Source organism: Perca flavescens, chromosome 19 (genome assembly GCF_004354835.1).
Source record: "Perca flavescens isolate YP-PL-M2 chromosome 19, PFLA_1.0, whole genome shotgun sequence".
In the NCBI taxonomy this organism is placed as follows: Eukaryota; Metazoa; Chordata; class Actinopteri; order Perciformes; family Percidae; genus Perca; species Perca flavescens.
The window spans coordinates 5,068,343-5,090,145 of record NC_041349.1 but is presented as its reverse complement, the minus strand read 5'-3'; the positions used below and the strand labels follow the sequence as shown (position 1 = coordinate 5,090,145).

General features: G+C 38.6%; 2 protein-coding genes across 3 annotated transcripts in view; both read right to left on the bottom strand.

The window, feature by feature from the left end:
* LOC114574062 (low affinity immunoglobulin gamma Fc region receptor II-like) overlaps positions 1-21,803 on the bottom strand; it is a 392,591-nt gene that overhangs the window by 190,233 nt on the left and 180,555 nt on the right. The gene's annotated exons all lie outside the window — the stretch shown is intronic.
* LOC114545261 (CD276 antigen homolog) overlaps positions 11,660-21,803 on the bottom strand; it is a 34,204-nt gene continuing 24,060 nt past the window's right edge. For both annotated transcript variants that reach the window (XR_003690853.1, XM_028563554.1), the window contains exons 2-3: positions 11,967-12,317; positions 11,660-11,856 (exon numbers count right to left, since the gene is read on the bottom strand). Coding sequence is in view for 1 of the 2 variants with exons in the window: in XM_028563554.1 (XP_028419355.1) it covers positions 11,714-11,856; positions 11,967-12,317 (494 nt within the window). In the remaining variant the exon portion in view is untranslated. The remainder of the gene's footprint in view (positions 11,857-11,966; positions 12,318-21,803) is intronic.

Genomic DNA, 21,803 nt, shown 5'->3' with positions numbered 1-21,803 from the left:
AAATTTGTATAAGATTTTGTCCCCCTAAATCTAAAAAATGTTGTGGGAGGATAGGGATTAAATTGAAAGGAAATGTAGGAACACAAGACCTAATTTTGAAAATGTCCTAGAAATGTGGGACCATTGGGCCTTCTTTTCAGTCAAAACAATTCTTAGAAATGTGGGAACATAAGGCTGTGGGACGATTGGGCTGTGGGAACATAGAGCTGACCCCAATCTGACTACAGAACAACAGAGACTTCAGGAAAATCTACAGGAACTAATTTTATTGAAAATATTCAGGATTACAGAGATGGCTTTGGCTGGAAATAAAGGAGCAATTCAAACTCAAAGCAATGATTTCATATTGAATATGTTTAAATCATAAGTATAGTATCTTGTTCCTGTCAGAAGAGTCAATACACATTTTGTAAGCAGTATTAAAAGAAGCGATAAGCAAAAAAACTGGCTTAATTTCTGTCACTGTAGCACCGACTCTTCTAGGTAAAGTTTGCCCAGTACATGCATGGATGATCACTTCTAATTCAACCTTTGTCAGTTCTTGGTTTGGATATGTTTCTCAGTTGGAAGAAGCAGTTTCTAATAAACTGTTAGGAGAGATACTCCAAGGACAGCGCAGATTAAAAAACAACACCTAAATACTTTAAACTCGGCTGGACAGACAAGCCTAAAGCGCCAATTTTTCAGTTTCAATGAAATTCTTACGAATTCTTATGAACTCCTGAAATCAAAGGTAACCTCCTCACCTGTGACAGAGACCCAGCTGGATGGAGACTCTCCAACACTGCTGATGTCGCACTTGTAGAGGCCTTCATCAGACCTGGAAACATGGTGGATGGTCATGTGACCTGCAGGCTCAGTCCTGATGAAGGAGTCATCTTTATAGAAACCAGCTGGGAGGTTGGAGGACCTCTCTGTTGTACAGGTCAGAGTGAGGTCTTCTCTCTCCATCACAGGGAGGACAGGACTCTGCAGGATCACTGGTCCACCTCAACACAGAGACAAACTACAGCATGTCATCCATTCACACACAGCTTCATCAATACTAATCTTGCATCTGAGAGCTGTTGGGTCTCACAGTCAGAGAGGCTGGCGGGAGGAGGGTTTAGTGTTGAAGTTAAAAAGTCAAAACCCGTCTTATGTTTTGACAACAATATTTAATGGGGCCTGCAGCTAAATTTAATCAAGTACACTAATACAGCATTTGAGTGTCTCACCTAAAACCTAGCTTCTAAAGAATGAATCAGGTCATGTATGACATTTAGCATATGAAGAAGACTCATTGTCCCCACAGGAAAGGTAACTATTGTTTCTGGTTTTGGGGAGCCGCTCCCTGCAGGGCCAGACGTGATTAGACAGAATCGGCACTACCATGTGAAACAACCTTTGTCTGTGACCTGGGGTAAACCTGAAATCAGAGGTGTGTCTTTAATCAGAGACCCACAATCCCACAGGAATATAATTCGGAAACTGAAGTGATGTCGGGACTTCAATCTGTGACCCGCAAGGGAAGCACGTTGGAGTCCGCTGTTTACAGTGTAATTGTTTGTCATGTCACATGACTGTTCTTCTGTGACTCCGAAAGGAGAAGCATGAGATCAGTCCACTGTCAGCTGCAGTGTTTTATGTTTTATGTTTTAGGTTTTGTCTTGTCGTTTTCATGCAGTTTCATTAAACCTTTTGCTTAACTTTCAATTCGACCACAGCCTCTCCTTCCTCCTCCAGAAATCAGAACGAACACATCTTTTAGCTATTTCTTAACATTAGGAAACACTAAATTACCACGAGAATTGCATATTTGAGGTGTGAAGAGCTAGTGTTAATCACCAAGGCTGACTCTGATAGGATGAAATGTCACTTAAGATGTTTTCACACCTGAAGTTCATTTCCTCTGGTCTGAAACAGTTGATGAGTTTGTAAACCTTCAGCTTTTTCCCCGTGGTTCAGTTTAGGCCCCGTCCACACATACCAAAACGATCTTTTTTTTACCCGTCTTCCCTGGATTTGTTTCAAGAATAGTTGCGTCAAAACGAATCCACTTGTAAATGACTCAATACGCTACTTCATAGTCCAGGCCTATAGGCGGTGCTGTTTCTTCTACAGCAATTCACCAAAAACGGAGAAGAAGAGCATGTCACTTCCACTTCCCATCATAACATGACTAGCTAGATTATAACGTTCTCTTAATACATCCGTGGACTATAATAACTTTCACCTGCTCATTTTATAAAGGCCGCCGCAAGAAAACGTGTCTTTGTTTACATTGTATAATGTGCTATTGGATTGCTTTTTATTTTGCATGATTGCAGCGCGCTAGTAGCGAGCTAACGTTAGCTAGCTCTAACATTGGCAGTCAAACAAACATCAATGATCCATGAATGATGTCTTTTTAATAATCTATACGTTTTTCTTGCAGTAGCCTTTCTACAATAAGCCGTGGTAAAAGTTACTATAATCCGTTCAAGGAGTTGATAAACAGACAGATTAGCTAGCTAGTTCATAAGTTTCTACTTCCACTTTATAAATAGATAGCCATAGCAGCTAACGTTAACGTTACTTCGCTGCTGGAGCGGTCAGCTACTTTAGCGATGTTTAACGTTGGCTACATAACGTTAGCAATATATCTTGTGTAGAATCTAGAGGGAAGGGTCAGGGAGCAGAGACACAATATTTAGATGAAGTGAGCTGGTTTGACCACGGACATGGGACATGCTCGCTTAGCTTCACCGCAGTTGTGTGCGTCAGCGGCCGTGGGAGAGGGTGTTAAAGAGGGGTGTGGCGATGACATCACCATACGAAGCCAAACAAGAGCCGTTTTCGGATTTTTTTTCGGATTTTTTCACCCTGAGACCAGGTTTCAGGCAGTGCGTTTGCAGGATTCGTCTGGACGGTCGGCCCAAACGATGCAAAACATGTGCGTTTGCACAAAAAAACGTTTCCATGTGGATGGCCCCTTAGTTTCACACAGAGAAAATCCAAGCAAACTAAAAATGCATCACTTAAAAATGTTTACTCCTCTTATTGGTCAGATGTGTCTTGGGGGCGGGAGCAAGAAAGTAAATACAGGAAGAAGGTCCTGTTTTCTGGACGTCTCCATGGTCAAACCAGTTAAAGGTGCCGTAGGATGGCGAAGGTCCAGGACTTAGCCAAAAAATTTGAACATTGACAACTTCTCAGTCCCTCATCCCTTTCCGCTGAAGCCCAAAAGGGTCTCATAAGCCCCTCCCCCCACAAGGGAGAATGAATGTGTGTGCATGAGCAGTGATTGACACACAGTCAGACACCCCCCCTGGCCCTGATTGGTGCATCTGAACAGGGAGCTGTGGATTTTTGCAAATCGCACTACAGTCTGTAGGTGGAGCCAGAGGAGCATGTTGTTGTTTTTTTTAAATGACCTGCTTCATGTAGTTCTACTGGAACATAGGGTCAGTTTCAGCAAATATGACAGAAAGTTAGTTTTATAAGGCTAACCTTCTGCACCTTTAACTGTCAGAGTTTTGTCTCGTTCCCACTGCAGAGTGTTTCTGAAATTGGTTTGGACACTGTGGTAAGATGCCATGTTTGCGTTGACAATTGGAATGATCTTTATTTTGTCAGCTAAACACAGCAAACATTACTGTCATATAGTCACGGTTAAATTAAAAAATACCTAGCTTAAATGAAAGACCAAGCCAACAGAGTGAACTGTGAGCTGAACTGAGCATGTGTAAAGAAAGAGAAGGAGCTGTGCTGCCACCTCCTGGCTGTCTGACTCAACTGATAGGATGCTTTCATCCAAAGAGAGTTTTACAATGACCATCTCATTCCCACTTGTTTTTTAAGGCCCCGGCGTATTTGGCCGACATTTTAACCCTTGCACATAGTCATATTTTGACTGCACCAAAAGCTCAAGGCAAATACCTTCACATGGAAACCTACTTGGCAATAAAGCTGGCTGATTCTTGGTGTGTAGTTTCATAGTGTGCAGCTACACAGTCTATTTTAGTCTATTTCTGACCACATTGCAGTGCTTAAACAGAGGCAAGGTGTTGTTGTGTTCACTTCCTCCCACACCTTGGGTAGCTGGGAGGAAGCTGCACCTACAAAGAGATGGCTTGTTGGTTTCAAGATTATAAGAAGCTGCCTAGGCCAATATTTAAATTTACTTGCACATACTGTACATACACCTAAAGGAATATTAGGAACACCACACTAACCCTGTGTTTTGACCCCCTTTTGCTTTCAGAACTGCCTTAATTCTTTGTGACATTGATTCAACAAGGTGCTGGAAGCATTCTTTAGAAATGTTGGCCCATATTGATAGGATAGCATCCACCACTACCAGCAGCCTGCCCAGTGGTAACAAGGCATGACGGTTCTCATTCTGTTTACGCCAAATTCTGACTCTACCATCTGAATGTCTCAACAGAAATCGAGACTCATCAGACCAGGCAACATTTTTACAGTCTTCAACTGTCCAATTTTGGTGAGCTTGTGCAAATTGTAGCCTCATGTTCCTATTTTTAGTGGAGATGAGTGGTACCGGGTGGGGTCTTCTGCTGGTGTAGCCCATCCGCCTCAAGGTTGTTCGTGTTGTGGCTTCACAAATGCTTTGCTGCATACCTCGATTGTAACGAGTGGTTATTTGAGTCAAAGTTGATCTTCTATCAGCTGGAATCAGTCGGCCCATTCTCCTCTGACCTCTAGCATCAACGAGGCATTTTCGCCCACTGGACTGCAGCATACTGGATGTTTTTCCTTTTTCAGACCATTCTTTGTAAACCATAGAAATGGTTGAGCTTGAAAATCCCAGTAACTGAGCAGATTGTGAAATACTCAGAACAGCCCGTCTGGCACCAACAACCATGCCACGCTCAAAGTTGCTTAGATCACCTTTCTTTCCCATTCGGACATTCAGTTTGGAGTTCAGGAGATTGTCTTGGCCAGGAACACCACCCTAAATGCATTGAAGCAGCTGCCATGTGATTGGTTGATTAGATAATTGCATTAACGAGAAATTTAACAGGTGTATGTACTTCAGTTTAAATTTGTACTTATGCACACAAACCCCCATACTGATGTTATGCAGGATGTGTATGTATGTATGAATGCATGAGAGTATGTATGCATGTGCAACTGAAGTATTCATCTTTGGCCGAGGCGGCTTCTCGTCAACCACACTGCCGGTCCCATAGGAAGGACGGGGGCTTACTTGATGCGACTATGAAGTGAACAAAGTGTAGACATCATTTGGCCAAAAGTCAGGATGGAGGAAACATCTCTGCTGTGGCTTCTTTGTAAGTAAACGCTTTGTGCATTTTTGATATCAATGCTGAAAAAAATACTCAAAGAAATGCAAGAAAACTGAGAAATCTAAAGTTTAGGTTATACAGCAATGTTTGGCTTAACACAATGCTTCTGGACTGTTAACATTATGAGAATTTTGAAAGGTTGTGTAAATGTTTCATAGTGTTATTTTCATTTTTTTTAAACTTTGAACCGAACCAAACTCCAACTAACCTGAATGTCTTATCTCTTCAGTTCTGATCTCACTGCTGAGCTTCCCAACAGACCAAGGTCAGTACACTTCTTCTCTAGATACTAAGTCCTGTTCAGAGTACTTTTAAAATGTGCAGAAGGTTATTGTGTGTATTCAAAGTACAGATTTAAGTTATTGTTTTAAAATTTATGACTGAGAAGCCAGAAGCCTCATTTATCAAAGCATGTGTAAAACAATTTGTTTGTGTGTGTGTGTGTGTGTGTGTGAAAAGTGTTTGTACAAACAAAAAAAGTTTGGTATTTTTCAAACCTGAAAATGAACAATGATACATCTCACCTACATCTACATCCGCCAGCTTGTTCACACTTTGAAACTCCCCCAGAATACCAGATATAGTTAACCACATCCCTTTGAAACTCTGAGTGGCTTTAATGTAGAGATACTTGTTGTGGGCAAAAATAGAAAACAAGAAAGGTAAAGATGGAAAAAATCACACAGGGTAGATATTGGAGCGTCCTGGTAGCAAACATGAATGAAGGTTTCCCAGCTTAGATCAATTATTGCAAGAGTAAAGACATGAGCTGATTCCTTAAGTGTCCTAGAGAATCAATGTGAAGAATCAGAGGCCCAGTCACGCTTTGTCCAGAGCAGTGATTGTCACAGTATCAGTAATAATCAACTAGTTTTCACTAATCGCTCCTCCCTCCAGTCTCTCTGACTGTGAGTCCCAGCAGATCTCAGATGTTTGAAGGACAGTCTTTCTCTCTGAGCTGTGAGGAGGACGACAGCTGCTGGTTCTTCCTGTAACATCAGCTTTATGCTTACACGACACAGTGGAGTGTACTGGTGTGAGTCCAAAGAGGGAGCAACCAGTAACAGCATCAACATCACCGTCCCTGGTAAGATCAGACTGTGGAGTCAGTATTGATGAAGCTGTGTGTGAATGGATGACATGCTGTAGTTTGTCTCTGTGTTGAGGTGGACCAGTGACAGCTGATTCTCTCTACAGGGAAACCTACGAACTCAGGCCCACCTACTTCTGCAGCTCCGGCCTTGGCCTCAGACCCTCTCCACCTTGTTTTACGACTGGTCTTCCACCTGGTGATGTTCTGTCCGTACTGCATCTCCACTTTCATCATGGTGTCTTTATATCGAGGCAGAGAAACAGGTAACACTCCGATTCATTCATTGGCCTTACAATCAATCAATCCATCTCAAAAGACCACTCCAGTGTTGATGATTAACAGTTGTCTCAGAGCAGAAGTATTCCATCACAACACATATTTCCATATCACATCTCGGTAACAGTTTATATGAAGGGGTGTGCATAAGACAGGACAGGACCCCCAACATTATTCTTTTTGAATGTGAATGAATGTTGTCATTAAGTATGTTTTGGTTAATTACAACACTTTTAATGCCAACTTGGCATTGTATGAGATGGTTTTGTTATGACAACTTGACATTAATGAAGACAACATAAGCTGTTGATGTCTTTGCTATGACAACTTGACATAAACCAAGAAAATATAACCTGTTATAAATATGTCATGGCAGGCCTAATTAATAATATCATTAATTGGTAGGTTTACATTAAATTGTTTGTCATGAGACCATTATAAATGTACATATTTTATCTTGACCTCAAGAACAGTTTAACCATTTGAACTTGTCATAAAGATGTCATCAACGTTATAAGACCAGTTTATGACAGTGTATGCAGTACCAAGGGGATTTCATGAGCTTTGGACAGATAATGTTGCTAAGGTTACCACTAACTGTAATTAGCATCTGTTAGCTAGTTAGTAGTCGGTAAACTGTACAGCTCTCAGTCACGAGGTGCAAAGAGCCAAACCCGGAAAGAAAACCATCTCTGTAATGTATTCCCCTGAGCGTTTTTTTTTCTCCTATCCCAGAATGCATCTGTGGTGTAGCCAGACCTTACTCCACAGCGCTGTGGAGATAGAACTGGCAATGGGAGAGTAGACTGTGAGCAACTGCAACTTAATGATTTCCCTGAGGGGATCAATAAAGTTTTCTTATTTCAGTTTTTTTAGCTGATCAATTATCTACATTTTCTTTCTCAAAATTTCAGAAGCCATGAGCAAACCTGGTCATTAAAGGACAGTTACCATACATAATAATGTGACATGTCATCATGAGGAAGATCAATGCTGTTTCTGTCTTTGGAAAAGTTTTTTTTACTCATTGGCCGGCATAAACTCTCCCACTGTATTTATAGTAATGTGTGTGACTGTTGCAGAAGTGTAATCCAGGGGTTAATGAGCAGACTGCCAGTGGGAAATCTGAGCATGTTTAGAATATGAGTCCAAGATTGAACCTGTAAATCTGTGTTATTGCTCCACATGTAATACAGTTTTCATTTTTAAAGTCCGCCACCGGACACGTTTTAGAGATAGTTTGCCATGATTAATATTGTTTTCTCACTTAAAACGTTATAAAAGAACAAATGAAAAGTGGCTGGAATCACATCTACTTTTCTCCATCACTGAAAAAAATTGGATCTGGCCTCAACACCGACCAGTGGTGGGCAGACTAGACTAAATGTAGGATTTCTTTAGCGTTAAGTGACAGGTGATACAACTCTGTATGCCTCATAGGTAAAGGATGATGTTTAAAAGTAATGCTGGAGTGAATGAGAGTGTCCCATTTCCCAACTGAGGATCCGTCTGTCTCCGCATCTCTCCTGTGCACTTGAACACACCGCAAAGACTACAGCCGACGGCTAACTACCATGAGAAGAAGTAACTCTCCGTGCCAGTGAGCGGTGATAATCTATTCTTTATTCAAAAGGCCAAAACCAGAAGCCAGATAGGACTGTGGGTATATAAACTATCATGATATGGGAAGACTATTTTCTCACCGCTCATAATTTAGGTTGTTTTTTTGGAGAAAAAAAAAGTCCGAACAGTTGAAAATGTTACTGGCAGAAGATTTTGAGGGCGTGCGAAGACGAGGAATAGGTGCAAGTGAAGGAAACAAGTGAGGGAAACAAATAAGGTAACGGGATGTACCTGATGTGTACAAGTACAACAGTGGAAACAGAAGGAAATGGTGTGACACAGCAGACCTGGGGTCAGCTCAAAGAACAAAATGTGAACTGCTAATATAAATAAAAACAATGAATATCAGATTCAGAACAATTTATTGATTCTGCTCATGAAAATTGTTCATACAAAAGTAGCAAAACATGAGGATTCAAGTGTAACAAAGTGCAAAATACAAAATAAACAGAATCAGAAATGCCTGATCTGACCAAACACACAAACCGATGAATCCGAAGAACTCTTCACACCTCATTATAAAATACTAGTAGGCATGTTTAGAATGACTTGGCTTATAAAATACTAGTAGGCATGTTTAGAATGGCTTGGCTTATAAAATACTAGTAGGCATGTTTAGAATGGCTTGGCTTATAAAATACTAGTAGGCATGTTTAGATTGGCTTATAAAATACTAGTAGGCATGTTTAGATTGGCTTATAAAATACTAGTAGGCATGTTTAGAATGGCTTAGCTTATAAAATACTAGTAGGCATGTTTAGAATGGCTTGGCTTATAAAATACTAGTAGGCATGTTTAGATTGGCTTATAAAATACTAGTAGGCATGTTTAGAATGGCTTGGCTTATAAAATACTAGTAGGCATGTTTAGAATGGCTTATAAAATACTAGTAGGCATGTTTAGATTGGTTTGGCTTATGAAATACTAGTAAGCATGTTTAGATTGGCTTGGCTTATAAAATACTAGTAGGCATGTTTAGAATGGCTTAGCTTATAAAATACTAGTAGGCATGTTTAGATTGGCTTATAAAATACTAGTAGGCATGTTTAGATTGGTTTGGCTTATGAAATACTAGTAAGCATGTTTAGATTGGCTTATAAAATACTAGTAGGCATGTTTAGATTGGTTTGGCTTATGAAATACTAGTAAGCATGTTTAGATTGGCTTATAAAATACTAGTAGGCATGTTTAGATTGGTTTGGCTTATAAAATACTAGTAGGCATGTTTAGATTGGTTTGGCTTATAAAATACTAGTAGGCATGTTTAGATTGGTTTGGCTTATAAAATACTAGTAGGCATGTTTAGATTGGTTTGGCTTATAAAATACTAGTAGGCATGTTTAGATTGGTTTGGCCTCATGACCCCAAGGCACTTGATATGCAACTAACTACAAGGACCACGTCTGTGAACTGGTCAGATTTAGTCTGTGAACTAGGTCAATAAGAAAGACAACGTCTTTGAACTTTTCAGATATTTCTGTGAACTTATCAAGAGACAGACTGTGAACTGTCCCGGATTTAGCAAGGTTTACCGAGATTAAACTAAGCTTTGTAGCGACGGCTACATGGTAGTGAAAACTAGAACTACTGCAAACTTGTAATGGGTAACAAAAACACCAAGTCACTATTTTTTTTTTTTTTTTTTTTACCTGCCCTACTGCACTACTACCTGTTTTAATTTGTGTTTTAATTGTTTTTAACTGCTCCTTAATGTTTTATGTAAAGCACTTTGAATTGCCCTGTTGCTGAAATGTGCTATACAAATAAAGCTGCCTTGCCCAACCTTAACTGTACTGAATACTACAGCGTCACTGTGTACTTGTACTTCAGAGGAAAACATTGTACTACATGTACCTAACAGAGAACCTTCCAGATTCAGAGTCTACTCACAAAATATCACAAAAAAAATATGATTATTATTTCTTAAACTGTCCAGCATCAGAATCAGATTCATTGGCTAAGTACAGACATGTAGTAGTAACATACTGTACAATAGAGACAGCAATATAAATAAGGCAAATATCAACATAATATACAAAAATACAAATATAAAAATAAGACAGAATATTAAGACAAGTACATATGGACTGGGATGTAGAGTGCAAAAAGTAATAAGGCAAAGTAGATTGCAAGGTCCATGATGGAATGAACCGACATTTGTACACCAATCTTAGTTTGTTGCTTGATACATAGATAGTTTCCACGAAAATGAACAAAAACAACACAAACAAGGGAGAACATTTTACACAGGCCACCATCTGTATCTTTTTTTTTGCATTGTATTAGAGTTGAAAATCTCCACCTTGAAGTAGCCTACATAGCGCTGATAATGCCTTCTTTTTACTTTAACTAAACATTTGCAGCAGAACTGGTACTCTGCAGTCACAGCCCGTTTTACCATACGGCCACGTTCAGACTGCAATCATCAATGTTTGAACACACCTTCTCATTCAATGCGTTTCCTTTTTATTTTCACGACTATTTACATTGTAGATTCTCACTGAAGGCATCAAAACTATGAATGAACACATATGGAATTATGTACTTAACAAAAAAGTGTGAAATAACTGAAAACATGTCTTATATTTTAGATACCTCCGTATTTTGCACTTTTAGACTCAGTGGCACCGTGACGAATGCCAGCCGGGAGGGAAAAAAAAGAATAAAAACGACAACGCAACAGGCAAAGCAACAAGACCAAAGTTAATATTGGAGTGGCTAGAACAGCTGCATGTAAACGATGGAGATGCTAAGAGCTAATTTCGGGTTCGGCCACCGTAGGAGTTAAAACGCGCTCAGAATGGGAAGGGCTAGAAAGTAATATTCAGTTGGTTGTCATGTACAATTTCACCACTAGATGGGATAAATTCTTTATGTAGCTTTAACTGAACATTTGCAGCAGAGTTGGTACTCTGCAGTCAAACCTGTCTTTTTCTTAATGAAATCAAATGGCATTTCCTCATTTAGGGTCATGAACTTGTGTGTTCAATCTAGACACACTGATGTGTGGTGGAATGTCTGATCTGAGTTTGTATACAAAGATGATGTTGCGGGCCATTTTGACGTTAGTCTGAGGACACGTGAACTCACCACAGACAGTTGCCTTGGTCATGGAATCCCGACGGTGTGCTGCTGAGAGTGAACAGGCGAAACACTGGAATGGATATGTGGCGCTATTTGAAACGACCGGGAAACACTGATGTATGACACTGCCAATTAGATAGATTTACTTGTTAAGCGAATATGTATATATATTATTTTTTTTTTTAGGTTGTTCGAAATAAAAATCTAATTCATTCATTCAATTTGATCTAAAAAATTTGAAAAACAACACACTATTTCTAGTACCTGTGAGTTGTCAAACACGCGGCGTAGTGGCAGATGCTTCATCAGTCGTAGTAGGAGGGACTGATGGGGTGTTAGGTCTTCTTTATATCAGGACACCAACCACTGCAACAGCTACAAGAAACAGTCCAACTGGAACACCTGCTGTCAGGCCAACAGGAGCGGAGTTTCTATCCTCAGGGACAACATTCATGGAGTTTTCATCCTTGGAGTTTCCACTGTTTGGACCTGGAGATGAATAAAACTTATGAGTAAGTAAATGTGTGGATAGTGGAGCAGCTTTCATCCTCTCTGATGTTTGAAACTGCAGCTACGACCTGATACTCAGAAACACTCACCTGGTTCTCTAACCTGCAGACAGATGGTTCTGATTGGCTCAGAGTCGATGATGGCTCTCTTTTTACGCCTGAAATCAGCTGGTGCAACTCGACACTCGTATGTTCCGTCGTCGTGTCTGCTCACATTCTTCAGAATTAAAGACACGTCTCCGTCCTTCAGCTGTCTGTCCACCAGCTCCACCCTCTCCTTAAAGGATGGATGCTGTTTGTAAGTATCCAAGTGTCCATCTCTGTAGAAGAGGGCATACTCTGGTTCCAGGTCAGGTCTGCTCCACTCTACAGCTCTGAAGGAGGGATCAGCAGCCTGACATGGCAGAGTGGCATCATCTCCAGGGTACACAACAAGTTTGTCTGAAAAACAATGAAATAATATTGATGAACAATATTAATAAATTCATAGGTAAATGTTAATTAAAAATATATTTCATAAAACATTTCACAGTGTGCAAAGAGAGAGAGAGAGAAAGAGCGAGAAAGAATGAAAGAGAGAAAAATAATAAAAAGTTATTCCATTTAAAAAAAGACTTTCACCCAGGAAACAGGTGTTCATGTCCTGGAAGAAGTTAAGGAGAAAACACAAGACTTTCACCCAGGAAACAGGTGTTCATGTCCTGAAGAAGTTAAGGAGAAAACACAAGACTTTCACCCAGGAAACAGGTGTTCATGTCCTGAAGAAGTTAAGGAGAAAACACAAGACTTTCACCCAGGAAACAGGTGTTCATGTCCTGAAGAAGTTAAGGAGAAAACACAAGACTTTCACCCAGGAAACTTTGGTATCTAAGCTTTAGCCTCTAATGGATTTCATTTCTCATTACAGGTGCTATATACTGCAAATAAAGTTATACTTATAATTTCTACTGGCAACTGCAGACTTAACCCTGTTTTGGAATCATTAGCATACAGCACTGTGATGTGATTGAATGGCACCATTCGCCCAGCCAATCAGAGCCGTCTTTTTAAATTCAGACTCCATATTAAACTTCCATCTTTTCATTTATTTATTTTTTATTCCAATTTTTGTTGGGAAAATGTTCCAGATTATTTTGTAGATATGAGTCAGGAGTCAAACTGATGTTTCCCAACAGAATATGAGAGTTGGATCCCAAAAAAGTAACATTTTACTAATGTCTGCAAATTTGCATGAATAAACTAATTTCAATCTCTTCAAGCTAAAGGCTGGTTCCCATATTAAATACATGTAGAATATATTATTCATATATTATTTAATATCTTCGCTGGTTTTAAAAACTAACTGAATTTTAATGTCTGTCCTATGTGTAAGTGTTGAGGGTAGCTGCGGTGAGTAGTCTTGAGCAGGTATTAACACTCAGGGTGAGTCAAAGGTGATGTGAAATTGATGGGCTTTTATTATGGTTAACCAAATTAAGGCCCACAGGCACAAAATGATAATAAAAAGATTAACAAAATTAAGGAAAGTAACTAAAAGGTACTTTAAAGAAAACAAAATAAAATTGACTTGAGAGTCAAAACAATCAGAAATACAAATACACAACTATGCACTAATAGACTTTAAATCAGGTTATCACATAGAGGACATCCAGCAGACTTACGCCCTACACCCTCCCAGTACACTCCAGCTCTGTCTTCCGAGAAAACACTATGGCCCTCTATATAGCCTGACGCCGGCCCTCAAATTGGAACATACCAACATACACAATACAGGGGTGGCTCAGGTGAGTACACCAATAAGGCTTAATACAGCCAAAAAATATATATATAGCTGAAAATCTAGACTGATACAGCATATAATGTATACAATGGTCATTACAATTAACCACAGCCACAAGACATCTTGTTGGCTGTAAAATATAATACATAAAAATACAGGTCAACTTCCTGTTACCCCGGAAGTAACAGACCCAATTAAACTCAAGGATAGCAGCAAACCTTCCCCTATAACAAAGAGCACATAGTAAGCCTAAACCATTTTACACTCTGTATACTTTTACACTTAATAAACAAACATTAGTTAACAAAGGCTCAAGTGTTGTGGTGGTTCTTATAACCGGAGATGTTTGTGACAATCTGTACGGTTTTAAACATTAAACAATGATGTATAGATGAATATAACTAGGACTATAGCAAATCACCACAGTAGGGATTAATATGGGGAATTTGATGAATGACAAGATATAAAACCAGCATAAATAACCGAACATAAAGACGGTCAAACAAACATATTCAGCCAACGTCTTCACTTTTTTGAGATATGAAATATGTAGCGCATGGCTACCGTGACTGCAGCCATGCGCCCCGTCACAGTAAGAAATGATGCACACACAGAGGTGTCAAGTAACCAAGTACAAACACATTTTTACCTTAATTAATTAGAAATTTGGGGTATCTATACTTTACTGGAGTAATTATTTTACAGCAGACTTTTTACTTCTTCTCTGTCCAGTTTTGTTATCTTACATCGTTGCCCTCACAGATTCCTGCAGCTAAGCTTGGATGGACATTTACATTCCAATAAAGGCTATTGATAGCATGACTCTGAAGTCTAAGTTTGACTTTTTGCACTATTACAAATTGTAATACTATTTACTTATAGTTGCCTATAAGTATTGCAATTTACAATACTTATAGGCAACTAGTCATCATATCTTCCACTCCATGAAACACATGTTAATGCGCAGTAGTACACATATATGGTTCTTTAATGTATTTGCATTGTACTCAAAGCTTTTTGTCCTTAATGGCATTTTTTAAACATTACATTACTTTTACTTTTATACTTTAAGTAGTTTTGAAACCAGTACTTTTACACTTTTACTTGAGTAAAAAGCTTGAGTTGATACTTCAACTTCTACAGAAGTCTTTTTAAACCGTAGTATCTATACTTCTACCTGAGTAATGAATATGAATACTTACAAGGTTATAATCGTTAATTAAAAACGAGCGAAAATAACGAAAACAAGGTGGGAAAAAACATCTTCGTTAACTGAAATAAAAATAAAAACAAGGCATTACAAAAAAAAACGAAAAATAAAGTAAAACTGTAATGTCTGTTTGCAAAACTAACTAAAATGAAATAAAATTATTGCGTAAATGTCCTTAGTTTTCGTCTTTGTCAATGTCTTTCACAGATCAAATAACGTTATATCTTTCAGAATTGACATTTCCGAACACAGTCCTGTTTTATTCAGTCTATGCCGTAGACATATATAGTTTCCGACTGGAAATCCAGAAATTCCAACATTCCACGTCAAATTGAACACAACATGTCCATGCCCCTCGCCTGGCATCATAGCGGTACCGAAAGTCGTAAGAAAGCGGCAGAGTCCTATTTGATTATGACTGTGTCAGATAAAAGCAAGTGCCTCGCAGTGGAAGGTGGTAAAATAAGTGGACAATTAAGAGTAAAATCCTCACAATTTGAAAGTACTTTTGAGAAGCGCGCACAAGGAGGCTAAGCTACCGAAACAGAAGCTAATATAACCCCGGTGTTATGTGCCTTCTGGTTTTTCCACCTACTGGTTTCCGAGCCTGTCCAGATGCCGTGTAAACCTATCAACCTACCCACATCAACAGATTCGCTACATATTCATAAACATTTTATTGGCCTTTGCATGTCGCAACTCAAATAAAAACTACACTGAACTGAACTGAATATCTGAGACCTACATTACTATAACATTGTACAGCGTGTTTTAAAAGTAATTAAGATGATCCTTGTCGCCCTGGATTCGAACCTTCCTCAGCAAAAATAAAAATATACAAATCCACTTTGCTGTCCACTTCACTATCACGTTAATCACATCAGTCAACAGGACATGAATCACTGTTTATCTGAGTACTCTGAAACAACAAGTTAATTTGATTTAGGCTTAAAAACATAACTATAGTGTGCGCTCCAACCTTCTACTACACCTCTGCGCTATCCTTGTACAAGGATATGTCATAAATTATAGCAGGCAGCACACGGATTCTGAAACAATGGGTCTAAAACAACTGGTTACCCTGGGCTGGAAACGTGATCTCAAGGCTCTCAGACAGCTAGGCTACAATAACAAGTTCCTCGGATTTATGAAAAGAAGCAATATTTCTATTGACATGGCTCAAATGCCTAAATCTTTTCAAAAGTCTCTCCAAAGTTCAAAACACCTGTTTATGTATGTCTTCTTTAGTCTGTTGGCTATTTAGGTTTTTTTTCTGTCACAGTTACTAACACATTTTGCACTTACTGCTGCGTCTTGTGTAGACTGTTGACATACAGTATCTCACAAAAGTGAGTACACCCCTCACATTTTAATAAATATTTCATTATATCTTTTAATGGGACAACTCTGAAGAAATTACACTTTGCTACAATGTAATTATTAAGTGTACAGCTTGTATAACAGTGTGCTGTCCCCTCAAAATAACTCAACACACAGCCATTAATGTCTAAACCGCTGGCAACTAAAGTCAGTACACCCCTATGTTAAATTCCCATAGAGGCAGGCAGATTAGTTTATTTTTAAAGGCCAGTTATTTCATGGATCCAGGATATTATGCATCCTGATGAAGTTCCCTTGGCCTTTGGAATTAAAATAGCCCCCCCACTTCTTCACATACCCTTCACCATACCTAGAGATTGGCATGGGCTACTTTCCATAAAATCATCTCTCACTGCAAATCAAACCAGCTATTAGGCTAACTGACATAAAACCATGCTAATCTCTAGGTATGGTGAAGGCTATTTTAATTTAGCATTTAACATAGGGGTGTAGTGACTTTTGTTGCCATCGGTTTAGACGTTATTGGCTGTGTGTTGAGTTATTTTGAGGGGACAGCACATTTACACTGTTATACAAGCTGTACACTTAATACTTTACATTGGAGCCAAGTGTAATTTCTTCAGTGTTGTCCCATTAAAAGATATAATGAAATATTTACTAAAATGTGAGGGGTCTACTCACTTTGTGAGATACTGTATTAGTGCTCATCATCATATGTACATTTTATGTACTGGTGTTATTGATGAATACATTGTGAATACATATTTCTAAAGTGGTATGATGTTTTTGTTGACCTATTATTACACAATACTTTTTTCTGACCTATTTCAATCTTGCCCCCAACAAATAAGCCAAATTACAAAAAAGACTAAGTTCTACTAACTAACTAAAACTAAGCATTTAAAAAAAAATGCTAAACTAAACTAGCAAACTCGATTTAAAAACTAATTTCAAAACAAAAAGTCAAAACGAAATAAAAATAAAATCTAATGAAAAATGCAAAACTATAATAACCTTGGTGCACACATAACCCTCTCCCTCTATCTGTCCGTTCCCCCCACACACACACACACACACACACACACACATTTTGTTTCATTCAAAACTGCGCAGTTAGAAGCACGTGTGACGATCCCTCTTTTAAATGTTAAAGTAACTGACAAAGTTGAACACTGTTGAAGTTAAAAAGTTAAAACCCGGCTTATGTTTTGAAAACAGTGTTTTTTTTTGTTTGTTTTTTAAACTCTCTTGTTATTCGTACAGAACAATCAAGTTACAGTCTCACATGAAATATATTCGTTTTACTTTTTCATTTCAAAACAAAAACCCCTGTGGTCTCCCTCCCTCAAACCCACCCTCATCAGAACTTCTGTGCGTCTCAGTATGTCACCAATCAAACAAAAGATAATAGTGAGTCACCTGTACATTTACACAAAATCCAGTGATATTAAAAATAAAAAATAAAATAAATAAAAAAGCCATCCCAATAGTACGTGTGAAGACAATAATGCAGACTTCATTAGGCCTCTGCCATCAAACTATCAAAGTGCTTCACATGTCATTAGGGAATCTCAGGAAGAGACTTAAGTTTTTCAAAATACGTTATTAAAGGGTTCCAGATATCATAAAAAAGGTCGTCAGACCCCCTAAGTGCATACTTTATCTTCTCCAATTTCAGATAAATCATAAGATCAGTCAGCCATACAGATACTTTTGGTGGACATGGGGATTTAATGTAAAAGAATTTGCCGCCTGGCAATCATAGTTGAGAAGGCTAATACATCCTTATATCTAGCAAGCCCTACATGGTCACTCTGCACTGTTCCAAAGATCAAGTATATACATTAGGCTCACATTCTATTTCTATAACTTCAGATAACGTTTTGTAGACCCCCTGACCAAAAGTGATCCAAACGTGGGCATGGCCAGAACATGTGGGTCAAGGTTGCTGGAGCACTATTACACCTGCTACAATTTTCATTCATGCCTAAAAATATTTTTTGCCAGTTTAGCTCTAGAAAAATGTGTCCTATGTAAAACTTTAAACTGGATTAAGCTCAAACGAGCACAGGATGTTGTCCCATTTACCCCACGCACCGCTTCCTCCCATGTACTATCCGATATTGTCTCTCCTAGTTCATCATCCCACTTTGCTTTAATCTTATCCAGAGTATTGTCACTATGGGAAGTGATGATATTATACATTCTGGAAATAAGTCCCTTTAATTTAGAAGACACTTCAAGATATCATCCAAACCGGATGGCTCTGGTACATTTGGAAAAGCCGGTAATTACTACGAATAAAGTGACGAATCTGTAAATATCTAAAATGGTTTGAGCAGGGAGATCAAATTTTTCACATATGTCTTTGAAACTTGCAAATACACCATCCTTATAAAAATCTTTAAATCTGACAAGGCCTTGCCTTTTCCACTCAAAAAGGTTGCATTTATTCTAGCTGGTAAAAATAAATGATTATGGCAAATTGGGGCTTGAATGGAAAAATCAGGAAGACCCAAATGTTTTCTAAATTGTAGCCAAACACGTAATGTATTGCTGACCGTTGGATTTAAGGTATGTGTTGAAATCGCCAAAGGGATTTTAGAAGTTACTAAAGCTAAGAGTGATGTTGACAGACACGAGTTATTCTCAGATTCACACCAGTCCATATCTGGTGACTGACACCAATAAAGTATTTTCTGGCAGTTAGCCACCAATAGTAGAACTGTAAATTTGGCAGACCCAAGCCTCCATTGAACGATGTCTTTGAAGGAGTCTCTTTTGAAGCCTAGAAGCTTTACCTGCCCAAATAAATGATGTTATACACCTATCAAGAGATTGAAAGAATAACTTAGGCAGATAAATTGGAAGGCACTGAAAAAGATAAAGGAATCTAGGGAGAACATTCATTTTAATACAGTTAATCCTACCAACCAATGACAAATTAATGGCATTCCACCTCTGAAAATCGGACTTTAATTTGTCTACTAATGGAGTAAAGTTTTTATGGTATAGCTCAGGAAAGGTTGGAGTCAGATTAATACCTAAATACTTAAACCCATCTCTGGACATACAAAAAGGTAAATCTGAGTCCTGAAGAGACCGGGCCAAGGCATTTATAGGAAAACACTCACTTTTAGTTAGGTTAAGTTTATAACCAGAGACAACACTGAATGTTTGCAATATATTCAAAACATGGGGAATACAATGTATAGGGTCTGATAGGTACAACAATAAATCATCCGCATACAGAGATAACTTATGGGTCAATCCCCATCTATGAATTCCACATATTTCGGGCTTTGACTTGAACACAATAGAGAGAGGTTCAATAACTAAAGCAAACAGAAGTGGACTTATTGGTGATCTCTGCATACCCTCGTCAGGGAAAAGAATTTGGAATGATACCCATTGGTAACTACTGAAGCCTTTGGACTAAAGTATAAAAGCTCAATCCAAGATCTAAAATTAGGGCCAAAACCAAATCTACTCAAACACTCAAACAAATAACTCCACTCTACCCTATCAAACGCCTTTTCAGCGTCCAATGAAATGACCACTTCTGCCACCACACTGGACGCTGGTGAGTATAAGACGTTTAGAAGGCGGCGCACATTCGAAAAAGAGTGCCGTCCGTCGCCATAAAACCCGTTTGTCCGGGGAGATCACCTCTGGCATAACTTTTTCCAAACGGCGTGCAAGTGCTTTCGCCAATATTTTGATATCACAATTAAGGAGGGAAATAGGGCGATATGACCCACATTCCCTTCCATCTTTCCCTGGTTTTAACAGTAAAGTTATGGAAGCTTCAGTCAAAGTCCTGGGCAAAGTACCTTTAGCTTTTGAGTCATTAAACATATCAAGTAAAAGTGGAATCAATTGCCCTGCAAATTTCTTAAAGAATTCAACTGGGTACCCATCCGGGCCGGGTGCCTTCCCATTTTGCATGTTCCTAATCGCATCCGCAATTTCAGTGTGCGAAACAGGGAGCTCTAATTCTGCTCTACTGATTGCACTAATCGTGGGCATATTTAAATTTCTGAAAAAATTATCCATAACTGTATTGTCTTTAGGAGCTTCAGATGAATACAAATTAGAATAAAATGCCTGAAATGTATCATTAATTTCTACAGGATCAACCGTAAGTTCCTATTTTCTCTCATAATACACGAGATATGTTGCTCAGATGCTCTACTTTTTAACTGGTGGGCTAATAGGCGACCCGACTTTTCCCCATGTTCATACATAATGCCCCGTGATTTCAACAACATCCTTGCAGTTTTTCTGGCCTTAAAACAGCTCACACTTAGCCTGATGTTCTACTTTTTCTTTATAAAGTTCTGAGCATGGGGAAGCTGAATATTGGCTATCTATCACCTGTACAGTTTTGATCAATCTTTCCTGCTCTAAACTTCTGCTTTTTTATTTAGCATGGATTTATATGAAATAATATTACCCCTAATAACAACCTTGAGTGTCTCCCATAAAATAGTTGGAGATACACCATCACCTCTATTAAAATCAAAGAAACTCATCAATGGCTGATGAGATCATTTGACAAATCCTTCTCTTTCAGTAAAAAGTATCAATCTCCATGAAAGTATACTCCGCACTTTTGTGTGATAAAGAAAGGTCTAAAAGTACTGGGGCATGATCAGATTCAACTATAGATGAGTATTACATTTTTTTAACCAAAGACAGCAGTGCTCTATCAATGAAGAAATAATCAATTCTACTATACGTATGGTGTACGTGGGAGAAATACAAACACGTTTTGCTCAATGGGAAACAGAAACGCCATGGGTCGACACAGCCTACCTGATCCATGAACAATGACAATCTTTTGCCATTTTGGAGGAGAGTTAGATTTTTGGTTTTAGAGCGATCCAGAGGCGGAGTAATTGTAAAATTTAGATCTCCCCAAAAATTAGAGAATGGGAATTGAGACTTGGAATGGATGCTAACACTTTTTCAATAAATCCTCATCGTCCCAATTAGGAGCATATACATTCACCAGTATGACGGGCTTAAAATATAAACATCCTAATACAATGACATATCGACCTTGTGAATCCTCTATTACCTTAGTTGGGTTAAATGGCACTTTCTTATGTATCAGGATAGCCACCCCCCTAGACCTATGAGTAAATCCAGAATGAAATAATTTACCCACCCATGTTTTCTTTAATCTGAACTGATCTTTCACTAATAAATGAGTTTAGGTGCAAAAGCAATTTCACATTTTAAAAAATTTCAAATGTGCAAATATTCTTCTTGCTTTCGTTTCACAGGACCATTCATCCCCTTGACATTCCAGCTTATAAACCTGACAGCTTCACCCAAGTCTTGATTAAGCCTACCCTTATTCATAAAAAAAAAAACTCAAGACTAGTAGACCACAAATACTTAACAAAACTGACTCACAGTGAAAACACATGACGCATCTTCCCCTCACCTGAAACCCCCACCCCACACAACAAATACATAATAAACTGAAACCCATAGCGCGTGAACTGCTATGTCTAGATCCCAAATTGGGATAAAGTGCAGGCTCGCTAAAGATGCCTTACCGGTGAACAACCTTTAAACACTATGT